We start from the raw sequence: 20,411 nt of genomic DNA, 5'->3' as shown, positions 1-20,411 counted from the left end.
TCTGGCTACTATGTGGAGATGAGATTTTCAAGGCATCAGGGTAGGAAGCAGAAAGACCAGTTAGGAGCTCATCATGGTTGTCCAGGCAACAGATACTGGAAGCTTGCACTTGGGGGAGAGGGAAATGGAGAAAAAGGACTGATTTGAAGTGGGGAGAATAGAAATTGCTGCTCATTTGGATGTGGAGGTGAGAGAAAGATGGGGGGGGGGGGTCAAGGAAAACTTGAGTTTGTAGGACTGAGAGACTGAGAGGTGGAGGTGTCCTTTATGGAGACGAGGGTCACAGGGGAGGAACATGCATGTGGATAGAATGGGGGACAACCAAGTGTTCCTTTTGGACCGTGTTCTGTTTGAGATATGTATACCTGGGAAGAAATTGGCTACATGAACTCTCATTTGCCCTAAGGCTAATAATTTTAACCTCACATCAAAATGGAACTACTTTGGATTTGGTTATAACACCAAGTGTTTGAGGAAATAATTTCTAATTGAATCTAGGAAGTGACATTTATTTATTTAAAATAATTTTTTATTTTAAAATTACAGTTGACATACAATATTATATAGTTTTAGGTATACAATATAGGGAGTCACATTGAAATTTGAGGGTCTTCATTGCCATTCATTTTTTTTGTAATTTGGAGGAAAGCAGACAGTGCAAATATGGAACCAGTCTCCAATTCCTTGTTTGGCTATTATAAGAACTCAGTAAAATACTGAAAAGCAAATCTTGAATAGGATAAGGAAGATAAGTGCTGGCAAAAGGAAAACCTCAGGCCACTCGTGGACATTTATATGGAAAGTAAGAGCAGTGTGGACTTTGAGTCCAATCCTGACGTCAATGCTTAATACACAGGTCACCTTGGGCCAGTTCCTTAATTGCTCTGGGCTTCTGTCTTCTCATCTGTTAAATGGTGAACATGATGTTACCCTTGCCCTTCTCATGAGTTCAATATGAGGATGAAATGAGGATACTGGTGTCTCGGGGGCTGAGAATCGTGCGTCGCAGCATCCGGAGAAGTGGTAGCTATTATTGAATCTTCAATTTGTCCTTTCTTAAATGGACCATTTCTGGTTTATAAAATTCTTGGTTTATTTTCTGAATGCTGTGGTTACCTTGGGACCCCATTAACGTAATTACCTCAGAGTTTTTTGGAGAGGTGATTTGTTTCGAAGGGATTATTTTAAGATTTGGACACACACATTTATGTTGCTACAGGAAGTGACTTACCTCCCTCCTCCTGCCTCTAATATCTTCCTTGCTTCCTTTTCCTCCTTATCACCACCTGACATGCTTAGTATTTACTCTTTGTCTCTGCTTAAGGTGGAAGCTTTCTGAGGACGGAGAATAATTCATCTCTCTTGTTCACTGCTGTATCCTCAGTTTCTAGAACAGAGCCTGGAATAAGGGTTCAGTGAATATTATTGAAAAGAAAAGAAAATGACAGAAATCAAACTAGGATTTAGTTCTATTTTGGCTAATGTTAGCTATTATTATAATTCTTGGTTCTCTACCTGCCCTTGAGTTAATTTGTTTATTATTTGTCCTGCTCTCACAACCATCAGTCTTCCTCATCTGGGTCTGAAAGTCTGACTTTTCTTGTGACATGCCCACCCAGATTTAAGGCCCACTGCAACCCATCTGGTATGGGCTTTTAGTGACCAAGTATCCAGGGCTACGTTGAACTTGATCTACATTAACCATGTGTTTTGCGAATGCAGTGTTCAGCTTCTAGAATGTTTATCTAGGGCTACGTGGCCCATTTAGAAAAATCACTGGGGGTATATATTAACTTTTAAAACCACATTCAATTAAAATGAATGCTTTTTGAGTATTCCAATAATTTTAGAGGTAATTAGTGATACCAGGGTTGAAAATCATTGCTCTGGATTTTACGTTCTTGCCTGCCCCGACTTAGGAAGTATGAGCAAATCTTGCTGTCTTAGTTGCCAGATTGTCCTGAGTCTGTACGCTCAAATCCTTTAGGGACAGTAGATTTCTTCATTGACAATAAAAGTAAAAGAGTGGTTGCCTAGGTTACAAAACAACATATAATATGATTATTACTTATGGTTGAAATATTTGACCATATGCTTTACGTTAACCACTTCCTGTGGGATCCTCCCCCCCCTTTAAAAAATGTTCTTGTATTTGAGGAGATTTGTGCCAGATAGTTGCCGTGGTTTTGCTTGGATGGTAGGATTGCGGGTGATTTACATTTCCTTTTCCTTTTTTTTTTTCTATAATTTTTTTTTTTCCTAAGGTGCATTTGCCTTCATTTTGCAGTTTGAAAAAGTTATTGAGTAAAGAAAAGCTGTATATACCTTTTCACGTAATCTCTGAATAACTGAGTTTTTGAGGGTAAATTTGAAGCTCAACATACTTTCAGAGAAGTGCACACTTCCTAAGTGTGTAGTTCAATGGATTTACGTAAAGGGAACACACCCAGATCAAGAAACAGCAGCCGTAAATTAATTAGGCCTCTTTTCGAATTTCACATTGTACACTGTGTGATATTTTGTGTCCGGCTGCTTTCTCTGAACATGTCTGTGACTCCCGTGTGTCGCTGCAGTGTATAGTTGTGGTCCATTTGTGCCCACCGCTGTTTCTATTCCATCCTATAAATATACTAAATACATTCATTTCTATTGTAGATGGACATTTGAGTTCTTTTTAGTTTTTGGCTCTTAAGAGTAGTGCTGCCGTGTGTTTTAGAGCACATATGTATTCATTTCTGTGAGTGTTTACCTAGGGCTGGAAATACTATGTTACAGTGTTTGCGAATGTCCATCTCGTTAGATACTGCCAGAACATTTCCCAGAGAGGTGTATGTGTTGATACTCCCACCAGAAGTGCATGAGCTTCCTAGTGCTTCACGTGTTCATCCACTCTTGATATTGTCTGTTATTTTCATTTTAGCCAACGAGGTGAGTGGGCGGTGGTATCTCACTGTGGTTTTAATCTGTTTTTGTCTAATGACTAGCGATCTTTCTGTGTGTCTGCTGGTTATTTGGATGTCATGTTTCGTTAAGTGCGATTTAAGTCCTTTGTCCATTTCTATATTCGGGTATGCGCCTTTTTCTAATTGACCTGTAAATTTCTTTATAGATCCGCTCTGGATAGGAGTCCGTTGATGGGTATATGTAAATATGCACATGAGCAATACATATGTAGAGAAAGCAGATATCTTCTTTCACTGTGGTTTGCCATTTCATTTCTTCTTTGTGTTTTGATAAACACAGATTCACATTCAACTTTTTCCCTTTACAATCAGTTCTTTTTGAGTCCTGTTTAGGAAATCTTTGCCTACCCCTTAGGGATGAGGATGGTCTTTTAAGAAAAAAACTTTTATTAATTTGAATATTTCTTAGAAGTTTGAATTGATATTGGGGCAATGTACACTGTTGGTAGAAGCAATATAGGATTTAAGGCTTCCAGTCTGTATTAGTTTCCTATGACTGTTATAACAAATGACCCACAAAGTTGGTAGCTTAAAATGACAGAAATTTATTTTCTTATGGTCCTGAAGGGCAGAAACCTGAAATTGGTTTCACTGGGCCAAGATCAAGGTGTTGGCAGGATCGCTCTCCCACCAGAAACTCTTAAGGAAAGTCAGTTTCTTGCTTCTTCCACCTTCTGGTGGCTGCTGACATTCCTTGGCTAATAACTGCATCATTTCCGTTTCTGTCTGTCTTCACGTTACAATCTCCTCTGTGTGTTCTCCCTCATTCTCCCTCTTAGAAGGACTCCTGTGATTTAGGGCCCACCCAGATAATCCAGGATTATCTCCTCAGCTCAGGACCCTTAATGTAATCACATCCGCCATATGCTGAGATCTTTGCCACAGAAGGTTACATTTACAGATTCTAGAGATTAGGACGTGGGCATCTCGAGGGTAGTAGGGAGTAAGGCTTCTATTGCCTCCCACACAGTCACAGTCTAAGGTGGTTCTTAAGCTTTCTGTCTCCCTTCCCCATCCACCTTTGCCACCCTTCACTGGTTGCCATGGTGACAGCCATCTCTGGCGTGGAAGAATGCGGATTGCTGTCATGACTGTAAGTGGGCTTGTTAGGAAGGGTTGGTTGACTCATTCATCTCTGTCTACTAGACAGACCCCTTGGGCAAAAGGTAAATAATATTGCTAGGGAAATCGTCTAATGCCTGTGAGGAAATCTAATTTCCCTTAATGAGCAAATCACAGTTTCTTTGGGATCTCATTAAATACTATGGAGCAATCAACTTTGGAGGTTTACATGTTATAATCTATGTTTTCCATTTTATCATCAGAATAACTCATTAGCTGGAGGACTTTTTTTTTTTTTTTAAAAAAGGTATAATTAACATACAATAAAATGCACAGGTCTTAGCTGTTCTGTTTGATGAGTTGTGACAGTTTACATCATGTAACCACTGCTCCAAAAGGTGCTGAACATTTCTACCACCCTCCACTCCCCTCCCCTAACGGAAATTTCTTCCAGTTCCCCTTCCCCTGCAATCTGTTTTCTGTTTTTTATCACCACGAATTAGTTTTGTCTGTTCTTGGATTTCATGTGGATGGAACTGCACAGGATATCCTTTTTGGAGTCTGGTTTATTTAGCTCAGTTTAATGTTCTGGGACTTGTCCATGTTACCCCACTTACCAGTAGTTTATAAATTGTTACTTTTTGTTGTTAAATAGTATTAAATTCTGTGGACATACCACAGTTTGTTTATCCATTCACCTGTAGGTGAACATTTGGGTGGCTTCTAGTTTTGACAGTTACAAATAAAGCTGGTGTTTGTGTTCAAGTCTTTGTGTGGACATGTGCTTTCATTTTTCTTGGATAGACACCTAGGATGGGAATTTCAGGATCACAGAGTAGGTACATGTAGAAACTCCCAGAGTGTATCCAGAGTGGCTGAATGATTGCCCAGACCCAACAGTTGGGTTTAAGTGAGTGGGTTACTCCTCATCCCAGCCAACCCCTGTACTGCTTTTGGAAAGCAAGGACTGCCTCCTTCTCAGGCAAGGACCCTTGCTTCCGAGAGGGGCAGCCTGTAGGAGCACAGGATCCAGCTTTGCCTCCTTTTTGCTGCACGACCTTGGACAAGTCACTTAACTCTTTGGGCCCCAGATTCCTCATCTGTAAAATGACACTTACCTTGTACTGTTGTTGTGAGGCTACTTGGTGCACGATACTTGGCACGCAGTAGGTCCTCAGCAGAAGTTTGTCTCCTAGGGAGTCTTGTAGTTTAGAAGGACCTGTGGGTGTGTGTGTAGAGCCGAGGGGACGATTAGGGGGTCATTTTAGACGCAGCCTTAGCAAACATGCAGGTATTTCTTAGCCTTACCCCCTCCCCCCCGCCCCCGCACCACACACACACTGCACGAGGGACAAATTATTTGATTTGCACGGTGGATGACTGTCTCTCTTTGCTGCTTAGCCTGTGGTTCCTCAGAGTCTGCTCGAGTAGTCAGTCATTGGAGAACTCTGGGAAGAAAGATGTGGGCCTTTGTGTTCTGAAGGGAGGATTGAAATGATTGTGCCGGAAATGTGGGAGGCATTTTGCAGCTCTGCCTGGCTCCTGACAGATGCCATTTGGGGCCAGGCCAAGATAGAATTAAAAAGAAAACCATCCAGAATTTGATTTTTGATAACCTGGATTGAATATGGTCACAGCTCAGAAAGAAAATGCTTTATTTATGCCTCATGCGATGATAGCAATAATGATAAAATGGAGAAACCTTATATAGTTTTGTTCCAGGCCTATTCTTTGAAGGTCAAAAAAGGCGTTTGAGCCATGAATAACTGTTCATGATGTGCTGTAGTTTTTGGAGGACTATTTATGTTTTTATGTGGTTCCATCCCTTTCTGTAAATATTTTGATGAAAAACGACAAGTTGAAAGGCGCTCAACCTCAGTTTTTAATAACTTTTCCAGGATGTGTTAAGTGTTTCTCTGCACTGCCGGTCATGTGACCAGTGACTATGAGAGAGGGCTTGTGTGTGAGATGAGAACCTGCCTAGAAGTAGTGGAATTCAGGCTCTCCCCTAAATGTGGTGGAACTTGGGGCTCTGGGGTGTTGAGTGGATTAGGTGGCAGATACAGATGACCCTCCACTCAACTCTGCAGTGGTCACTCCGTCGTAGCCATGGTGGACTCCTGGGCCTTTTGGTTATTGATAGAATCTGGACTTAATTGGGAAACTTTCTAGGTCCTGAATAAGCTGGTAGCATCGGCCCAGACACATGCCTCTTTGTGTGTAATTAGGCCTGGTGGGATGCTCACACCCCACATACTTGTTGTGTACCTTTTGTATATATGCCAAACGCCGTATGAGATGTGGGAGACACAGAAGAAAAAAGCCTGTGTAAGGAACTGACAGTCTAAAGCAGGGGTGGGCAAACGTTTTTTCTAAAGGCCATATAGTTGATATCTTAGGGTTTGTGGGCTATTCAACTCTCCCATTGTAAACAAGTGGGTGGGACTGTGTTTCCCCCTCAAAGGACCTGGAGATCTACTTCCTCCTTTAATAGATGAGATCATGGAGGGCTTTGCCTCAGGGTAAGCCAGTAGCAGTTCATTCCACTGCAAGATAATTATTATTCTGTTTATCCTTCACTATCTCTCTCTCTCTAGTGAGTGACCTTCCCAAAGAAAGGGCCTCATGTTTTGATTAGTGAGTTTGTAGTCCTCTCATGGGCAGAATCTTTCTGTGAGCAATGGATGTCTGGTGGGCTTTTCCTGGTCAGAAGCCATCACTGTTTTAGGGCTGTGTGTTTAGGGCTTTCTTGGACTTGCCTCTTCCCACCTGGGAGCCAGACCTTAGCAGTGGCTTTCTTTGCCTGTATTGTCCTTTCTTATCCCGACTCTTAGGGCTGGGTGAGGGAGCTCTTTGGCTCTGTGGCTGTTTGTAAGTACTGACAGATGAATCTTGATTTACATGGAGGCCTTCCAACCCACTAAGCTCTGTGTGTGGACTTTGGCTGAAATGAGGTCACGTAGTTTGAATGCCCTTTGCTTTGGGGATTCTCCTGTATCTGAGTTTTACCCTATTACTAATACCTTAAAAATGGGCCTCCCAACGCCCTTGGCTCACTGCATAGCACACAACTTTTCTGTGTGCATATTCTAGCTTACTCATTTGGTGGAGGGGTCCCTAAAAAGTTGAGCAGGACAAAAGCCAGTTTGTGCTGGTAAGTGCTGTTGAGAGAGTATTGTTGCACATTTATTATATAGCATTTTATGTTTATGTGACTCTTTGTACTAGCAAAATTCTTTGTGGTAATTTTTGTTGGCCTAGATAATGTGTGCCATTTGCTTTTTTATGAGAACTCTGCAGTTAATACCTTGGCCCAAAATGCATTGTAACACACTGTTAGAGTCTCTTAGTGAGTTTGGAGTTCCTCTTATTGAAATTTTTTCTGTCAAACCTCAGTTTTCGTGATTAATCCTAAGTCAGCAGAAACTTAGGAAAATAGAATTAAAAGCCAAAACTCGTTTTTTCTCATGTTGACTCGCAAGATAGGTCATTTTTATGGGGTATACACAAAGATATTTCAGAAAATCTTTGTCTCAAAGGAAGAGGACTAAACCTGTGTTGTTGAAATCAAGTTTGGATGAAGTCGTGTTCTTAAACAAAGCAAAGTGCGGCCTTACCTGGAAGAGACTGAACCGCAGTTATTCATGTCGCGGAATTGTCTGAATTTCTGTTTCTCTCAGGACTCGCTTCCTTTTCCTTTCCAGCATTGTAGCAGTTGCTGGTATTTTTGGTGTTTCTCTGTTCTGTTTGTTTCCTTCTTTATTTTTGCATTGTTTTTTTAGTTCGAAACTCTAAATTCTTTTGTACCATTACGTACGAAATGTACAGTTTGGAACAACCAAATGCAACCCGTTATCTGATATTTTCTTTCCTGTAAATGACATCATTATGACAACTGGAAAATTTGTATAATGTCTACAGACAACAGTGCTGTATCCTATGTTAATTAATTTAATTTTAATGTTTGTACAGTGAGTATTTAGGGGTTAACGGGCATTATATTGGCAATTTACTTTCCACAGTTCAGGAAAAGTGCATGTATTTATAGAGAGAAAAAGAGAAAATGACAAAGTAAGTGTGGTAAAAATTAATAGCTCTTTTGTAATATGTAGTTCTTTGTATTATTCTGTAACTTCTCTGTAAACTTGAAATTATATTAAAAAGTTAACAAAAATTCATTCAGCCTATTTTTAAAAAAGACTTTGCGGCATGCAGTATAAGCTTCCTGGCTAAATGTAGCATATATCCAATAAAAATTGTACAGTTTGTCTTAACTCTAGTCTTCTAATTGAGGTTTCCATATTGCAGGCTTCGTTTAGGCTGGTTTGGAAGATGCTCCAGACAATTTCAGATATTAATGATGAAGTCGATTGAATTTGTTAGTGCCTGTGAGTAACTGTTCATTAAACTAGGTGAAGCTGGCGTATTTGCAGCTTCTGAAAAAAAAAGACTGTTAAACTAAAGGCTTGGGAGATTTGTGTTTTTACCCCTTCCTTGTTTAGTTGTTTCATTTTATATGAACGTCAATTGGGATAAAGTGGGAAGAATATTGCTTTCCCCCCATTATTCTAACATAGGTAAATTGAATGGATTATCATTAATAAACACTCTTCAACCTATAACTTTATTATGTAATTCTATTACCTGGAATTATTGTAATGCTTACATTAAAATTTCTTGTATTACAAGTTCCTTGTGAAACATTTGTTCACTAAAGAGGGCAAGGGCGCTGTGTCTTGAGGATGTCTGCGTGAGGATGGGCCAGTTCCCAAGAGCAGCCTCTGTGTACTGTTGCTTGCCGGGCACTGACAGGACCATCGGTGAAGACTTTGGGCCTGGAGGTCCGTTCGAGTATTTGCCACATTGTCAAGGTGGCAGATGTTCATCGTTGAAGCCTAGTTTAGTTGCTTCTTGGCGACTAAGGCAGACAGGGCTGTTTCCTGGTAGAGAAGGTCTACACTGTCATCGTTTTCACCATTTATAAGGCATTTTGCTCTTTTTCAAAAATCAGAGTCCCAGTTGTCACTCCTTTGTGCTCTGATACATCAGAAGTAAGCTCTTCATGGAACCCTGGCAGCGTGAGCTTTCACAGTGACCGGGAGGGGTCAGCACCCAGCATTTCTATCCTTGGAGGGACTACCGGGCGGGGTAGGGAGGCGGGGAGGGGGAGAGGGCGGGGCAGGGAGAGATGCCCAGAAAGGACCAGATGTTCCTTTATTGTTATACAGCCATAAGGGGTGGTAAGCCTGAGCCTGATAACCTTTTCACTGTGGCCTCCCTGAATTTCAGTAAGAGAAAGCAAAAAGCAAAGCAAAGAAATCTCAGGCTGTCAGAGGGTTGAGAAAGCCATCCAAGTTTGCCAAGTTGAGGGGGTTTTACTCCCACTTCCTGATCGGGCTAGCACTGCCAGGTAGGCCATATGCTGAGGACAGCGAAGGCCTGAGCAGAAATGGAAGCCTTCCACCCTGGGCTCCACCACTTACCTGGACACATTACTTAACCTCTCTGTGCACTAATTTCCTCATTTGTAAAATGAGGCCGATGAGAATGCTTACCTTGTCGGGTTGCTGCGAGGACTAAGTTAAATGAGTTAATATTTGTGAAGTGCAACGGACAGTAGATGGCACATAGTAAACACTGTATGAATGTTAAGAAGTAGAATAAAAATGGAGCAGTGTGAATTTTCCGCATTCCTACGCAGAGCTGGAAGGATTTCTCTTGCCCCGAGTTTTGATGTGTAAGGTTAATTTGGTTTGTCTTACATCATTTCGCAGAGCATGTTATTTATGGCACAGAAGCATAGCTAAACTCTTTAAGATATGTGTAGTGAAATGTGTTTTTAATCATTTACTAAGAGCAATAGATATTTTTTCTCATTTCCTTGGTTCTCTTCCACTCCACCGATTGTCTCCTTTGATGAACAGAAGTTTTAAAATGTGATGCAGTCCTGTTTGTCTGCTTTCGCCTCTGTTGCCTGTACTTTTGGTGTCATATTTAAGCAGTCATTGCCAAGTTCAATGTCATGAAGATTTTCTCTATGTTTTCTTCTAGGAGTTTTATAGTTTTAGGTCTTAGATTAGCTATTTAATCCATTTTGATTAATTTTTGTACGTGGTATAAAGATTAGGACCCAACTTCATTCTTTTAGATGTGGACATCCAGTTTTCCCAACACCATTCATTTAAGAGACTCTCCTTTTCCCATTGAGTATTTTTGGCACTCTTGTCAAAGGTCATCTGACCATATCCATGACCATGATCCATATGGTCTCTCCGTTCTCGTTCATTGGTCTCTTCTTCTGTCTTTATGCCAGTACCATACTGTTTTGATTACTGTAGCTTTATAATGTCTGGAAATCAGAAGGCAGGAGACCTTCAACTTTGTTTTTGTTTTTTAAAATTGTATTGGCTATTCAGGTCCCTTGAGATTCCATATGAATTTTAGGATGAATTTTCTATTTCTGCAAAAAAATGCCACTGGCGTTTTGATAGGGATTGCGTTGAATCTGTAGATCACTGTATTGTGGACATCTTGACAATGCTAAGTCTTCCAATCCAAAGACACATGGGGTGGTTTTCCATTCGTTTGTGTCTTCTTTAATTTCCTTCAGAAATGTGATGTAATTTTTAGTATGCAAGTCTTTCATCTCTTTTGTTAGGTTGATTCCTAAGCATTTTATTCTTTTTCATGCTAGGGTAAATGGAATCATTTTCTTAATTTTTTTGGATTGTTCATTTTTAATGTAGAGATACAAAACTGATTTTTTGTGTTAATTTTGTATCCTGTAACTTCGCTGAATTTGTTTATTAGTTCTGACTCGTGTGTGTGTGTGTGTGTGTGTGTGTGTGTGTGTTTGCGTATGTATAATCTTTAGGCATTTCTACACAAGATCATGTTCTTTGTGAACAGAGATAATTTTATTTCTTCCTTTGTAATTTGGGCGCCTTTTATTTCTTTTTCTTGCCTACTTGGTCCAGCTAGGACTTCAAGTATTATGCTGAACAGAAGGGGCACGGCTGGGCATTCTTGCCTTGTTGCTGATCTTAGAGGAAAAGCTTTCAGTCTTTTGCCATCGAGTATGATGTTAGCTGTGGGCGGACCTTTCATAAATGACCTCAATTATGTGGAGGTAGCTTCCTTCTATTTCTATTTGGTTGAGTGTCCTTATTATGAAGGAAACTGCTACATGTTTTTGTAAGTAAAGCATTATTGAAACACGGCCATGTCTATTGTGTACATATTGACTGTGTTTACTTTTGCTGTACAATGACAAATTTAAGGAGTTGCGGCAGAGACCTTGAGGCCAGCAAAGACTAAAATGTTTATTATCTGGCTCTTTACTGATCATTGCTTTAAATTATTATACTGGTAGATTATTACATTGATTGATTTTTGAATTTTGAACCATCCTTACTACTCTGTGTGTGTGTGTGTGTGTGCGTGTGTGTGTGTGTGTGTGTGTGTGTGTGTGTGTGTGTGTTTTATGTTGCTGGATTCAGTTTGCTAATATTTTGTTAAGGATTTTTGCATCCGTGTTTATGAAAGATACTAGTATGTGGTTTTCTTATACTGTCTTTGTCTGGTTTTGGTATCAGGGTAATTCTGGCCTTAAAATAAGTTGGGCAGTGTCCCTTCAGTTATATTTCTGGAAGAAATTTTGTAGAGTTGGTGTTATTTCTTCTATAAATATTTGGTAGAAATCATCAGGGAAACCATCTGGCATGGAGATTTCTTTTTTTGGAAAGGGCTTAAACTACAAATTCAAATTCTTTAGCAGTTACAAAATCTATTCGGATTCTCTGTTTCATCTTGGGTGCATTTTGGGAGGTCATGCTTTTTGAGGAATTGGTCCATTTCTTATAAATTTTTGAATGTATGCGTGTGTAGAGTTGCTTGTAGTATCCCCTTATTATTCTTTTAATATTTTTGAAGCCTGTAGTAATGTTCTCTTTCCTTTGCCTGATATTAGTAATTCTATGTCTTCGACAGTTGTGCTAGAGATTTATCAGCTTATTGATTTTACAAAAACTAGTTTTTTTTTGTTTGTTTCATTGATGGTCTTTATTGTTTTTCTGTTTTCAATTTTTAAATCTGTTCTTTTTATTCTTTTCTTCCGTTATTTATCTTTACTTTTTCTTTTTCTAGTTTTTTAATGTGGAAGTTTGTTGTTATTTCTTCTTTTTAGTGTAAAAACTGCTTTACTTGCCTTCGCAAGTTTTGATATGTTGTATTTTAATTTTAGTTCATTTTAAAGTAGTTTCTGATTTTCCTTGAGTCTTCCTCTTTGACTCATGAATTATTTAGAAGTGTGTTAATTTCCAAGTATTTGAAGATTTTCCTTTATTTCTGTTACTCATTTCTCATTTAATTTCATTATGATCAGAGGACATATTTTGTATTATTTCAGTTCTTTTACTTTTGTTATTGGTTGTTTTATAACCTTGGTTATATTCTATCTTGGTGAATGTTCCATGTATACTTGAAAAGAAGATTTATTCTGTTGTCATTGGGAGAATTGTTTTATTAGTGTCAATTAGACCTAGTTTGTTGAATATTATTCAGTTCTTCTGTATCTTGATTGATTTTTAGAAATGTTATTTTATAATTTTGGAGCCATGGTCTAGAAAGAAAGCAGAATATAATAAGTCACATTCATTCAAAATTTCCTCTGAATCTGTGTCCTTTCACAGACTGCCTTATTTTTTTTATATTTAAATTTCCTGAATGTCCCTTGCATGAAGTCACAGGAATTTGATATTTGTTCATTTTTTTGAAAGCACACAAATATTATAGGACAGGGTGCTATTAATTTCATTTTATGAGGTATCTTCCCTGATGACCTGGCATTTGCCATTATTTTAGGTAAAGGCCTGAAAATCACCCACCTGGAGATGCTTTTTCACGCAACTTAGGTGATTCTAGTTCACACTTAGTGTAAATGTATTAGTTATCTCATTAAGCAAAGATCGATGTAAAGAAATATGTGTTGGTCCTTCGAAGAGGATGAATATCCAGAGAAGAGGTTCTGGGACCCCTACTCACCAGATACGAGTGCTGAGTGCACTGAGTCATGGGAGAGGGATCTGCAGAAGGAACCATGAGACAGTCCAGTCTCATTACCTCCTTTTTAAGAGATAACTTTACCTGTACCCCTTAATGCTTCCACTCTGGGTTTGATATGCAAAGTGTTCTGTAATATTTTGAGCCTGTTGTGGGGATAGACCCTAGACCACCTCTGTAGAAGAAAGGCCAATTAGAGACTTTGGGTCTTCGGTTAGACCTGACCCAGCTGAGGGTTCTGGCAGAACTGAGGTCTCGTCTCCTCATGCAGGTGACACCTTGCTTTCTTCCTTTTCTCCTCAACCCAGGTTGTGAATACCCTTGCACCATGCATTCTAAATGGGGCAATAAAAAATTGGTTCTCGGGTAGGTGGTAGTGAACATATTTTTAACTCTTTTTATGTGTAAAGCACAGATAGAGATATAGTACATATACGGATGTACAGTCTGTCTTGTATTAATTTCGGTGGGAGGATGCTTAGGGAAAAAATGTCTAAAAAGGCTCTGTAGGGGCTGAGAATGATAAAAAGGTTGGGAACTATTGCTTTCTATTGAAGATGCTGAGAGAGGTGCTGAGCAGAAGGGCTCCTGGGATTTGAACAATTTCTAATTGAGAGGGGGTGGAAGGTGATGCTACTGAATTTTATTAGAAGAAAATATTTTTATCCAGAGATTTTTCAGTGACTGGAACAAAAGGAAATAGGACTCAGTCATCTCACGAAGAAGTCAGGTTAAATGTGAGGCAGTTGTTCCTGTCAGAGCTTCATTAAATAACACAGGAAGGAGTTTTAAAATAGTGAGCATTTCTTTCTGCCTGGAGTACTCTAGAAGTTAAGCGGAAAGCAAGGGAGCAAGACGGATCTCCTCAGGTGCTGTCAGTCCGTTTGGTGGTTGAGGAAGGAGTCTTCAGATGGGTATTTTAAGACCTGTGCACCACCTTTTCTCCCATCGTTTGGACAGTTGGAAACAGTTGAGTATGGACTATATATTGGGTAATACTGTTGAGTCAATATTAAACTGCCAGAAATTGATAATTGCATGGTGGATGTCTAAGAGAATGTCCTTGTTCTTGGAGAATGCATAATGAAATACTTAGGGATGAAAGATAATGTCCACAACTCACTCACAAATGGTTCCAGAGAAACTTTATATAAGGAGAGAGGAGGAGGGAGTGCAAAGGGGAGGAGGAGGGAGTCGGATGGGTGTGGAGGGAGGATGGAAAGCTAGGGGGAGCAGGAAGGGGAGGAGAAGGGAGGGAGAGATAGCCGAGCACATCACATGATAAAGCGGAAGTGCCGAAACATCGATGATAACCGTTGAATCTGGGCGAAAGGATATACAGAAGTTCTTTGTGATAGTCTTGCAACTTTTCTGAAAGTTTGAATCATTCAGAGCACAAAGGAAAAAAAAATTAGATGGAAACAAGAAAACACATGGCTCCTTTGAGAAACACAAGTTACACCATATCCTGTATGTAATGTTATTTGAAGTTGCCATGTAAATGAAATAGTTTGACTGAAAGCAGGTCCTTATGGTGGTGTTAGACCTAAGTCTGGCACAGTGCCTGGCACATAGTAGCCTCTCAATAGATATTTGTTCTAAGGGGTGAAATCAGAGCAGCAGTAATTTTGGAGTTGGCTTTTCCATTGAACAGGTGCCTTGCACCTGGCAGATTTGGATGTGTTTCCCCTAGACACGCCTTGCTGTGCCTCCGCGGACATCATGAAAATCACCAAACGGAAAAAGTTTTGTCTCAGGGACGTTGCATTACAATCTGTGTATGGGAAGAGATTGAAACCCTAATTTTATTTTGATTATTTATTCAATTATTTATTTTAGAGAATTTTTATTAGAGTTTATTTGAGTCAGACAGATGACATATGCCAGGGAGCAAGATCTCAGATGCTCCTCACACCCTAATTTTAGACTTCTTGCTGGTAAAGGCACCCTGAGGGATTGGGCAGAGCATTTGTGACATTTATTTGGGTCCCACTTATAAAGTAGGAGATCTCCAAAAATAGTGTTTAGGTAGAAGCTAAAATTACTTTTATTATGGTAAAATTTTCATAACATAAAGTTTACTACTTTCACCATTTTTAAGTGTGCGGTTCACTGATATTAAGTACATGCACACTGTTGTGAAACTGTCACCTCTGTCCTGAATTTTTTCATCTTCCCAAACTGACACTCTGTACCTATTAAGCAATAACTTTTATTATTATCTACTTAGCAAACCATTTATATTGTTACCCTTAGTCATAGTAGCCTACAGGACCTTAAATCTAAAATTGATGGCACCAGAATTAGAGAATTTACTTAAATTTAATTAATTATCTTGAAAGGAAACACTTAGAAATTTAATAGGAACCTCTACTGCGAGTTTACTCAAATTAATGTCCCTAGAAATGATAACTTAAACACTGTAATATGTACTATTTTTAATGAAATATAAAGGCTCTAAGGCTTTTTAAAAAACATCTTAAAATTAACTGATAAATATATCTGTTTTCAGTGTATAGTTTGGTTACTTTTGAGTCTTTAAAAAACTACAAATACCATTTCCTCTTTTTTTGGGTTAGTCTGTGTTTTAATGGCTTACTTTTTTCTAATTATAAAGGTATTTCATGTTCCTTATAAACAATTCAGAGAAGACTAAAGAGAAGACAAAAGACAATAAGTGTTCAGTCCCTCCCAAAATGTTACTATTATTATTGTCTCTCTCTCTCTTAAAAAAAAAAAAAGGCTATTTTTTTAGAGCAGTTTTAAGCTCCCAGAAAAATTGAGCTGATCTTCAGAGTTCCCGTATACCCTCTGCACCTCCTCCCAGCCTCTTTTATTACATTTTCTGTTATAAAAATGGCATCTGCCTGCTGAAATAAAATTCAGAGATGCTAGCCTTCTGAGCTCTCAGGGATCACTTTTCTCCGGAAGCCTTCTCTGGCTTCCTGGTCAGTGCATATCCCTTGGTTCCATCTTATTTGGTGGCTCATGACCCAGTGTACCAGGAAGGCAGCCACAGGGCAGGTACTCAACATTTGATGGTAATCTCTTCAGAATTTGGTTTATTATAGACTTGCTGAGAAGTATTCTTTTGGGGGTGAGTTCCACATGAAGAATATAAACCAGCCCTGGCAAATAAACAAAGAAAACTCTGGCTTCTTGATTAAACATTAACACAGGGAGGTGCCTCGGAGTGTTTACAGAACCATGAGGTGGTTTATGCAAATTTTCAGGCTGCTTCCTGTACAAACGGGATGTTTTCTAATTCTGTGTGTGTGTGCGTGTGTGTGTGCGCGCGCGCGCGTGTGTGTATCTGTGTGTGTTACCTTGGAATGATTTTCCTTTTGAAAGGAGGAATAAGGATTAGAGTGTGGTTCCTGTCAAAGAGAGTAGGTATTTCTCTTCCAGGTGGTGAGCAATATGGGGAGAGTGGGGGTGGGGCATAGATGACATGTTGGCTGTTGCCCAAGAGGGAGAAGTAGGTCACACGGTCTCTCCCAGCATCTCCCAGGAATTCAGGAAGGTCAGAGATGCTCACTTGGTTTCTGAGCAGTGAAAGGGGAGATGCAGAGAGGGATGAGAGTAACTCTGGCTCCTGCTTGGAAATGGATGGTTTGAAGCTGGAGAGGGCCTGCTGTTTGTTATGTCAACTAGCTTGGAACCTTGTGGTGTCCATTTTAGCCTTGCGCTCTCATTTAGGTCAATTGGATCTGAGTAAGGCATTTGGCCAGACAACAGAGTATTTAAACTGATTCCCCCTATTGCATCTCATTTCCATAGTCTGTTTATAATCCTAGGTGATGCAGATACTCTTGTTATCTTGAATGTGAGTTGAGTGCAGGGCTGTGATTTGTTTAATTTTACATCATGTTATTGAACTTGGTGAGTGTAGCTGAGGGTTTGAATGACAAGCAGAGTATGGGTGTTGCCAGCCTTATTTTATGTGGTAGGTACCTCTGGCGTCCGGGGCTACAGGGAGAAGGCGCTTTTAGTTAGGAGGTTGATGAAACCCCAAAACAAATTTAGGAAGGACCTCTGAGGCTTCCTGTTTGTTTGGGATCCTTGGATGTTGAGCTGTTTATTGCTCGTGGAAGCTTTTTCTTATGTAATTTCTTAAACATTCAGCTCTAAGCCAAGATGATCTTCTGTCTGGGGAGTTTGGAAGAATGGTCTCAGTGGAATACATCAGGCCTCAAGAGAGGGAGGGTTTTATTTTTCTTATCTGATAGGCGACTTCCATTCTTCGCATTTGAGAGAACCCGGTTTTAAGTAGCCCTGAGAAGGCATGTCACAACTCAGGAGTAATCCTGACATTTTTACCTACATCTTTTTTCTGGAAGCATTTTCCAAAATAAATAAAAGGCTGTTAGGTGAACTGGTCCAATCCTGGTTTCACAGGTGAGGAAACAGCCCCAAAGAGATGATGTTTAACTCGAAGTTATACTTTTGAGTTTGTGTCAGAGTTAGAACAAGAAACGGCTCTCTGCTCCTCAGACAGTTCTGGAAAAACTCCAGAAAAATGGTGCTAAATATGGTCTTCCTGCCCTGCGGTTTAATTTTATTGCAAAGAATACCCACTGGCTCCTCATTATCTGGCCAATGCCCCGAGACTCATTTGATGTTCTGGTTTATTTATTAGCTGTTTTGAGTGACGGAGAAAAACTTTAAAATGTGCAGAGCTCTTTATTTGAACCCTGTGTACCTGGGGTATTAAAAGACGGTGTTTGGCACACCTTATCTCTTGAGTCTGATGCTAATTGCCTTTACTATACAGCAAAGAGAACTGGGTTTAATAGTAGCTTTCAAAGTTGTTTTTATTTCATTGTCCAGACTATGAATAAAGAACCAAGCCTTTAGGACTGCTTCTGATCTATCAGTAGATAGCACACTCTTTATGGGGCTGCTTAAATAGAAGATACATTTCTAAATTGAGGAAGATAACCTGGCTAAATATCATTGGACTGCATTAAAAATTTGAGACTTTTTTTTTTTTTTTTTTTTTTTTGGGCTGTTGTTTCTTAGCAGTTACTTAGGACAAAGCATTCTTTAGTTGCTTGAAATGGGTCTGCCCTCCCTGGACCTGAGCTTGTGGGCAAATGTTTGTTTCCCTTGCACACTCCTCCCCGCTTGAGGAATTGCTGTTTTAGACCACAACTACTGAAAGTGTCTTTCAGGCCCCGGGTCCTTCAGAGATGGTATTTGACCATTGGGGGACACTTCCCATGGTGCATTGATGAGCTCTCCGTGTGCCATGGTGGATCTTACTCTTTGGTTTAGAGCAGGGCTGGGCAGACTTTTTCTGTAAAGTGCCAGATACTAAGTAATTTCAACTCTGTTGTCATAGCATGAAAGCAGCCATAGCAGTATATAAACAAGGAGGCATGGCTGTGTTCCAATAAAACTTTATTTATAAAAACAGTGGTGGGCTAGATTTGGCCCATAGGCCATTGTTTGCTGACCCCTGCTGAAGTGGCTTTTTGGAAAACAAGGCTGAAACACCTTGGCTTCTGTGGGTGATGGAGAAAAGAATTTAGTACTCGGAATAGAAACATCTCAGTTGAGATTTAGCATCTGTGATGGGGAAGATGGTTTTATATTATTTTTTTTTTTCCATAACTTTTCAGTTGATATAACAAAGGTTTCTTTTGGGAGGAAAAAAATGGCCCTTAGTCCCACCACTCTTAATACAACTGTATTTTCATTTTTGTACATTTCTTTTGAGTCCTGTCCTCTTGCATGGGTACTTTTGTAACCTCCCATTGTGTGTACATACCAGTTGGTATTATTAAGGAGGAGAATGCACCCACATATCTGACAGTTGTTAGTACATCGGGATCTAGCGAAGCTTAAAAGATATAAATGAGATTTGGCAGAGAAGGTATTTTTAAGGACTGGTTGGTGAGGAGTATTGCCATTTTCTGTGTTTTTGACTTTTTCGGTAAAAGAACTATAATTCACTCTTAATTTAAGCACGGCAAAATAACAATATCCAGAGAACTAACTATTGGAATAAATCAGGCCAGGGCTAAAGTAAATCAAGTAAATGGCTCCTGAGTGCCAAAGTCACACTTTAGCTCTCGGTTAACTTCGTGGTCCCCAGGGCTTCATGGCAGCATGAGAGTCACTGCACCCTTGCCAATGGCCACAAAGTTAGATTATGACAGGTTTTAAATTTTTTCTTTTTTCTTGGTTGGTGCACACATAATAAACCCAAGAAACTAATGACTACACTTCAGTCTCATCTATATGATTTAACTCAAACAGGATGCGTTTTTCTAAAAAGGAATTTCCAGATGTGTATGTTCAAGAATGACAAGTTTGTTTGTTTGTTTATTTTTTTATTTGCAACCATGCTACCATTGCTCAAATTATTTTGAAGTTCCTTGTTTTTTGGAATTACGTTCAGAATAAAGGTGCTCTCGGAATAATTGCATTCAGAAAGAAGTCTGCCCGCGTTGTAGTCTTACCTCATTTTTAACTGAAAATGGTATTAGCAGGCCTAACTCCCTCGCCTTGGCTGCTGCCCGTGGCCTTGAGTTGCTTTCAACTGTTTCCAGATCTCATAACCACGCTCAGAGCAGATGGGTTTGTCTCAACTGAGCTAAATGTTGTGGGTTATAAAAATAAGCCAGGAGCCTCTGAGGGTATTTCTTTGAAGGGAACGCAAGTGTTTATTTTTCTATGTAAGTTCTGATAGTTTAAAAAAAAGTCATGTCTTTTGTACATCATTAGGCTGTCCCCAGCCCGCCATGCCAACGTGGCTTTTGAGTGAGATCATCCTGACACAAAGTTGGTCTCCAAGGTTGACATGCTTTATTCTAAATCCCATACGAAGGTCTGAGGTGAGGGTCCCTGAAAGGCGCCCACTTTTATGTACTCTGTTGTTCCTGTTGCCTGGGACATTTGAAAGACTGTTCTAGGTTTGCTTTTCTGGGAGACCATGTATGTGTTGATAGAAGCTGATCAATTACAATATGTTCTTCCTACTCCTCTTGCCCTCCTTCCCCCCACAGTATGGATAGTGGGAAGCTTATGTCCTATACTAGGGAGTCTTATTGTCTGGCAGGAAGCTGTCTAGGCTCCTAACTTAGGAGGCGGGCTTGGAGCTGTTTAGAAGGTATACTGCTTAAAATCTTAGTGGCAGTCAGATTTCTTCTAAGCTGTATAAGCAGGGAATTTATTTGAGAATTTTACAATATTTCTGGGTGAACAAAGCTTCAGTACTACATGTTTAGTAATCACACAACTTGTCTCCAACCAATTCCTAACTGTAACTTGGTTCTAACTCATTTCCGCGCCAGTACCTGTGAGAGTAGAGACAGAATA

At 39.7% G+C, this 20,411-nt stretch overlaps 1 protein-coding gene across 2 annotated transcripts in view; it reads left to right on the top strand.

The window, feature by feature from the left end:
• Positions 1 to 20,411, top strand: part of OSBPL10 (oxysterol binding protein like 10) — a 234,052-nt gene that overhangs the window by 3,492 nt on the left and 210,149 nt on the right. The window contains exon 1 of one of the 2 annotated variants that reach the window (XM_016140773.2): positions 12,394 to 14,054. The exons of the other annotated variant lie outside the window; for it this stretch is intronic. Coding sequence (XP_015996259.1) covers positions 13,996 to 14,054 — 59 coding nt within the window. The 5' untranslated portion in view covers positions 12,394 to 13,995. Of the gene's footprint in view, positions 1 to 12,393; positions 14,055 to 20,411 lie in introns of those variants that run through there. 2 annotated transcript variants of the gene reach the window in all.

Source organism: Rousettus aegyptiacus, unplaced genomic scaffold (genome assembly GCF_014176215.1).
Source record: "Rousettus aegyptiacus isolate mRouAeg1 unplaced genomic scaffold, mRouAeg1.p scaffold_m13_p_4, whole genome shotgun sequence".
Classification (NCBI taxonomy): Eukaryota; Metazoa; Chordata; class Mammalia; order Chiroptera; family Pteropodidae; genus Rousettus; species Rousettus aegyptiacus.
Note: the sequence above shows the minus strand (reverse complement) of the source record. Positions and strands in the feature narration are given on the sequence as shown.